Source organism: Molossus molossus, unplaced genomic scaffold (assembly GCF_014108415.1).
Source record: "Molossus molossus isolate mMolMol1 unplaced genomic scaffold, mMolMol1.p scaffold_m16_p_4, whole genome shotgun sequence".
Taxonomy (NCBI): domain Eukaryota; kingdom Metazoa; phylum Chordata; class Mammalia; order Chiroptera; family Molossidae; genus Molossus; species Molossus molossus.
Genome location: NW_023425377.1, coordinates 76,622,549 through 76,629,277, shown reverse-complemented (window position 1 = coordinate 76,629,277; position 6,729 = coordinate 76,622,549). Strand labels below are relative to the sequence as shown.

At 48.6% G+C, this 6,729-nt stretch overlaps 1 protein-coding gene across 1 annotated transcript; it reads right to left on the bottom strand.

The window, feature by feature from the left end:
• Nucleotides 1-550: 550 nt before the first annotated feature.
• On the bottom strand, nt 551-5,432 carry TNFSF14 (TNF superfamily member 14). The gene is made up of 4 exons (XM_036241004.1): nt 5,214-5,432; nt 3,434-3,470; nt 3,141-3,182; nt 551-2,533 (listed from the first exon to the last, which is right to left on the bottom strand). The coding sequence occupies exons 1-4, from the start codon at nt 5,430-5,432 to the stop codon at nt 2,106-2,108; spliced, it is 726 nt and encodes a 241-aa protein (XP_036096897.1). The 3' UTR covers nt 551-2,105.
• Between the last annotated feature and the right edge of the window lie 1,297 nt (nt 5,433-6,729).

Genomic DNA, 6,729 nt, shown 5'->3' with positions numbered 1-6,729 from the left:
CAGTTTGTCCCCGGCCCTGGTCGGTTGTGCGGGTGGCAGCCACTCGATGTGTCCCTTTCACATCGATGTTTCTCTCTCTCTCTGTTCCTCTCTCTCCCTCCCACTCTACCTGAACAAAAATATGGGAAAATGTCCTCTGGTGAGGATAAAAAAAAAAAAAAAAGATGTGACACAAGATGTCTGGCAGAGGAAAAGCGCCTGAGAAACACTCTTCTTGGTATTTCTAAATCACGTACGACACTCGCCCACTTACAGAGCTCTGACTGTGTATCAGGGGCTGTACCAAATGGCTTTTCCATGACTAATCTGATTCCATCTTTACAACACACCTAGGAGGCAAGGTCTGTTGTAATCTCCCATTTTACAGATGAGAAAACTGAGGCACTGAAAGGTGATAGGACTTGCTCAAAGACACACAACCAGGAAGTGGTGGTGTAGAACTGGAACCTAGTATTGTCAGAATGCAAAGCCTGTTTCCTTCACCCCGGTATCAGGCAACAATGACAACAACAATATCAACAGCAATAATAATAGTAGTAATTTATTCACCTCTGGGGTCTGAGTCCTCATCCTAGGGTCCTTGGAAGTAAGATTTCTCTCCAGCCACACCCAAGTATATGTTCATTTGCACAGATCATCTGTATGCATATTATTAGTTCCCTTCCCCCCACAATCTTCCCATGATTCCAATCATACTGAGCTTCCAGACTGCTACTCTGTACCAGATGTCTGCAATAAGGGTGCTGGGCAGGATGTAGCCTCCACTTCCTCAGGAATTGTGGATTTGAGGGGAAGGCAGACCAAGGCACTTATCCATAAAGTGACCTCTATGCATCATTCCATCTATTCCTCTGTCTCTACAAGCAATGCTTGCCTTAAGACTAGACAGACCCAGATACAACATTTGCCATTTATTCCAAGACCAGTGGTCAGGGGCTCAGGGGTTATAGACAAAGTCTGATCCTCAACCCAAGAAGTGTTTGTCTTGGCTGAGAGGAACTACAGGCTGTGTGTGTGTGTGTGTGTGTATGTGTGTGATGTGTTTGTCATCATGATGTTTATATGTGATGAGTCTGACTGTGAGGTGGCATGTGGAAGACGGATGTGATGATCATGTGTGTGACTGTATGGCTCATGTAGGTGCCGGGAGTTGTGATGATGACTTGTGTTATATTGTATGTGGTTATCATTCAGTGTCAGTGACTAAGTGTTTGCAATGCCTTGAATGCGATTGTGTGAGAATCTGATGCTTTGTGTCCTCGAGTCTGTGGAGCTGTGATTTTATAGGTTTCTGTTCTTTCTCTCTCTCTCTTCCTTCCCTTCCTCCCTTCTTTCTTCAAATATTTTCTGAGTGCCCATTGTGTGTCAAGCCTGGCCTGGGCACTGGAGCATAGCTGTGGTGTCCTAGCGAGATGTGACTGCTTAGCAGTGCCTGGATACAGCCAGAGACTGATAATATTTCAGTAGCCAGAAACCAGCCATGGTGGGAGCATTTACACCATGGAAATGGGCAAATGCTAGGAAGGCTCTCTCCTCTCAGAAGAGCTGGTTCTTAAACATTTACCAATACATCCCTGTGCCTGTGTCTTTTAGTGTAACTGGGTGACCAGGCTGAGGTGTGGCCACAAGCCTGTGGGTAGAACTTGAGTGTGACTGTGACTGTGAGTGGGGCTGGGCTCTCCACATAGATGAGTCTGGATGATAAATTCCCCCCACCTCCGCCCACATTTGTGAGGGTGGGGAAAGTGAGGTTTCCTGTTCTCAGTCAAGTCCCTGGACCCCCAAGTCCCACTTTCCTCAGAATCAGAAGCATACTCACCCCACCCTCCTTCCTAAATATCAGGCAGGTTAGCTTTATCCCGTTTGGAGGCCTCCAGACCCCAAGTCTGTGGGTCTTTGTTTCCAGCATTGTCTGTGGCAGGGTGTGCAATTTCTCTTGGTCCTCTCCAACCTCTAAGGGTGGCTGAGTTTTTGGCCCCTGGTGGTGCCTGATGACTCCCAAGCTGCCGAGTTTTAGGGTTCCTGGGATATCCTCCAAAGTCAGGTTTTCTGTCTCCTGAACCTCTGTGGTCAGGCCCCCATCCAATCCACCATCACGACTTCCTTCACACCATGAAAGCCCCGAAGTAGGACCGGGTGCCATCACGAAGTCGGATCAGGCGCTCCTCTGGCATACGGACGACCACCTCCTCCCCAGCATCAAGGTGAACCACGCCACCCAGAAAGCTGCTGTCCCACCAGATGCGGGTGCTGGTCCCTCGCGCACAGGGCGACCGCCGGCTGACCAGCAGCTCCAGCTCCTCTGGATAGCGAGGCGTGCGCTTGTAGAGGCCGTGGGTGATGGGCAGGCCGTTGGTCAGCCCCTGCGGGCAGCCCACACCACCCAGCTGCACCTTGGAGTAGATGTAATAGTAGCCAGCTCGCGCAACCACTAGGGCACCATCACGGTAGTGGAAGTTCCTCAAGAAAGCCAGGCCCAGCTTTGTCTCCCAGAGCAGCGGGCCCCCTCTGCTGGTCAAGCTGGAGTTGGCCCCTGGGGAGGGAGGCAAGGGGGACTGGTCAGCACATGCCCCACACTTGCTGTGTGAACTTGGGCCCATCACCACCCCTCTCTGTGCTAGGCTGTTTGAGAACTTTCTTTGTATTAATCCACTTTATCCTCTCTTGCAGGCTGGGAAACCGAGGCACAGAGAAGTGAAGTCACTTGCTTCTTACATCTTAACTCATCTTGTTGCCCTCTTGCAGGCGGGGAAACTGAGGCACGGAGCAATTAAGTAGCTTGACAAAAGCACCAAAACTTGTAGTGGAAGAATCAAGGAATGGAGGCAGAGCCCACCCCAGCCTAGCAGCCTTATACCTCTGTGTGCCTCAGTTTCAATCTCAATAAAATGGATAAATGGATTGTACCTGTTTAGGAGTTAATGAATTAATATGCATAAAGTGTATTATGGTGCCCAACATGTAGTAAGCCCTGTTTACAGGCTTATTCAATGAATAAAATTAGAAATACATGTGCCTGTGCTCTGGGCAACTCTGAATAGATATTGAATAAATGAATGAATACTCTGACATGTGTGTCTGTCTGGTCTTCTCAGGACACCCTGATCCCCACCCTGTGCCAAGATCCAGGGACCCCTCACCTGTGAGATGTGCTGCTGGATTGGCCTGGCGGGACTTCCGCCCTGGAGAGAGAGAGAGGTCAGAGCTGAAGGTAGTATAGGGGGTAAGGGCCAGCCTCCCAGAGGTCATCAAGTCCACCTCCTGGTGTCAACCTCACTCTTTCCGGAGTGACCCAAACTTCTGCTTCTCAGGCTTGGGGGAGGGGCACCTGTGGGACGTTGGGTCCGTTGTGCAAATCCCATTGGGCAACAAGGTTGGGAGCAGTGTGGGAACCATCCCACACCCATCCTTGGGGACCAGGACCCTGACTCACCTTGTACCAGCTTCTTCAAGGATCCTGCACCTTGCTCCTGAAAATGCAGAGGAGCCCAGAGTGAGGACCTGTGGGGCTCATGTCCTGGCATCACTCAAACTCACATGCAGACTATGGTTCATCATCACCCTCAGATACACACCCAGAGCCAGGTGTACCCCCTTCCCCCACCCATAGTAACCTTGTAACTACATGGTGGCTCAGTTTCCTCCTCTGTAAATGGACATATGAAAAGTGCCTGCTTAGGATTCAATGAATTCTTATGTGCAAAGCATATCATAGTGCCTGGCACTCTATAAGGGTTTATTCAATAAATAATATTCATGATATATAGACATGTGGACATAAATACCAACGTGACACTGGGCACTTAGGTGACACTGACAAGACACACATTGACACAGACATATAGATGCATGGTTTATGGAACCAGGTGGTTCTGTGACTCATAGAGACCCAAAGAAAAAGACAATGTCAACCCACGGGGCTTGGACAGGCAAAGGCATGGACATGTGGGTGTGTGTACATAGGACAGCAGCACAGTCCATGTGGACACGTGGACATGCACATGTGGCCACCAGATCCAGACACAAAGGGAAAGACCTAGAGACACAGTACACAAAGTCTTGACCGCATGGGCATGACATGGGACACACAGATGCACAGGTGATACCAGCAGACACACAGTCACATCCACGGCCAACTGAAACCGACACAGAGAGATTCTCAGTGATTTGGACAAAGTGATTAGCAGCAATCCCAATGATAGTGATTAGGAACGGCTAATAATAATTCACGATGTCAGAAGGTCGATTGCAGGGGCAAAAGACAACAAAACTGTTTTATAAACATTAAACTTGCTAAGAGACTAGATTTGTTCTCAAATTAGAAGAAATGATTATTATGTGACACCATAAAAATGCTAGCTAATGCTACAATAGCAATTATATTGTAATTTAAATGTATCATATCAATACGTTGTACATCGTAAACTTCCACAAAGTTGTATGTCAGTTATATTTTTATTTTATTTTATGTTTCATTTAATTTTTTTAAATATGTTTTTATTGATTTGAGAGAGAGACATCGATGTGTGAGAGAAACATCAATTGGCCATCTCCTACACGCACCCCAGCCGGGGATCAAGCCCACAACCTGGGCATGTGTCCTGACCAGGAATTGAACCAGTAACTTTTCAATATACAGGACAATGCTCAACCAACTGAGCCATACCAGCTAGGGCAGTTATACCTTAATTTTTAAAAAAGGAATGTTGGTTTTTATTGGTTGAACACTTGCCATATGCCAGCCACCACGGGCACAACATACACAATATCGTATTTTATTCCAAGATGGACACTCTCATTTTCTTTTTAAAATCCTCACCCAAGGATAGTTTTCTATTTTTCTTCAGATAGAGAGGGAAGGAGGAATGGGGAGAGAGAGAGAGAGAGAGAGAGAAACATCCATGTGAGAGAGACACATCCACTGGCCGCTTCCCGCATGACCCTAACCAAGGCCGCTATGAACCACAACCAAGGTATGTGCCCTTGACCAGAATCAGACCCACGATTTATTGGTCTGCGGGCCGACACTCCAACTACTGAGCCAAATCGGCCAGGGCTCGTACCCATTTTAAAGATGAAGAAATTGAGATTCAGAGAGGTGAGTGAATTTGCCCTGGGCTGCTACAAGTCTGTCCCCGACCCTGCATACCATGCACAGAGACACACAGGGACACTGGAGACTCGCCTGCTTCCAGCCTCCAGGCCCCACTCACCTGCAGTGGAGTGACCATTTTCCCCACGCGCCAGTGCAGCTGGAGCAGAAACCAGCCCTGCACCATCAGCCCAGCCACCATCATCAGCAGCAGGAGGCCCAGACTCAACTTGGCGGCACTGCAGGGCTGTCTCCGGGCTTTGCTCTCCAGCCTCCTGAATGGGATGTCCATCTGTCCACCCACCACGAACACTGAGGGCTGCACCACTGTCTCCTCCATGCCTGCGTGGATGAAGCCCTAGACACTCAGGCTAGGTTTGCACAGCTGGGTCCTGCGGGCTAGGAGGAAAACCACAATTGCCCAACACTCCTGGGCTTCGCACGCTGCAGACAGGCACTCGTGGGTCCTGGGCCTGCCTTTAGAGCTGGGGTTTGGCCCCTCCCCTTTCCCCCTTGTCCTCCTCTTCTTCCTGTCCCTCCACCCCCACTGGCCTCATCTCACTCTCACTCATAGTCTCTCATACTTTCCAGAGGCAGCTGAAGATGTGACTCAGGTGGAGATTGCAGAGAAAAGGTCCCAGCTTTCCCTTCTGGCTGCTTCATTCACTCCGTTGCCGCATATTAACTGAGCATCTCCTTTGTGTCAGGCACCATTCCAGGTGTGGGGGCACAGACATGAACAAGAGAGACAAAAAAAGTCCCTGGTCTAAAAGAAATCCTTTTCTAGTCAAGTGAGAAAGACAATGAATCCAATAAATAAGAAAGTAATACATAGTGCTTTAGACTGTGATAAGATTAATGGAAAACACAAGAGTGGCTTGAGTGTGTGCATGTGTAAGTTGGTGTGTATATGCGTGTGTGTACATACAGGTTGTGCATGGGTGTGTATTGTGTGCATGCATGCATGTATATGCTGTGTGTATGTGTGCATGCATCGATGTGCATGGAGGTGTGTGGGGGTGCAAGCCTGTGTCTGTGTGCATGTTCACACACATGTGTGCATGTATGTATGGTGTGTGTGAATGCAGGCACGTACAGGTTCAGGCATATGTGTGTGCCTGCATGTATTCATGTGTATAAGCATGTGGGCACTTTAAGTTTTAATAGGAACTTAAAGTCATGGGGTGGAACCACTGTCCATACAGTTAAATAAGCCCAAGGCCTGGGAGTCATTCTGGACCTTATCTTTATCTTGTCCCCCACTTCCCACCTTTCAGCAAGCCCTGACGATTCAACCACCAAGTCAAGCCTCAAATTCAGCCACCTGTTTCCATTCCGGCTGCTGCTGTTACCGGCTGGAGAATGAAAACTTGGTTCTTATCATTTGGGCTACTATAACAAGACACTCTAGACTGAATGGTTTAAACAACAGACTTTATCTCTCACAGTTCGGGGAGCTGGAAACCAAGAAGAGGGTGTCAGCTTGGTGGAGTTCTGGAGAGAGCTCTCTTCCTGACTTGCATATGGCCACCTGCTCACTGTGTCCTCACATGGGAGCCAGTCTCTCTATCACGTGTCATCTTCTAAGGGCACTAGTCCCATCATGAGGGCTTCACTCTCATGACCTAATATTCTCT

Coding starts and splice junctions, on each gene's coding strand:
- TNFSF14 (XM_036241004.1), bottom strand. CDS start 5,432: ATGGAGGAGACAGTGGTGCAGCCCTCAGTGTTCGTGGTGGGTGGACAG. Junction 3,471..5,213: donor AAATGGTCACTCCACTGCAG/GTGAGTGGGGCC, acceptor CTGCATTTTCAG/GAGCAAGGTGCAGGATCCTT. Junction 2,534..3,140: donor TCCAGCAGCACATCTCACAG/GTGAGGGGTCCC, acceptor CTCCCTCCCCAG/GGGCCAACTCCAGCTTGACC.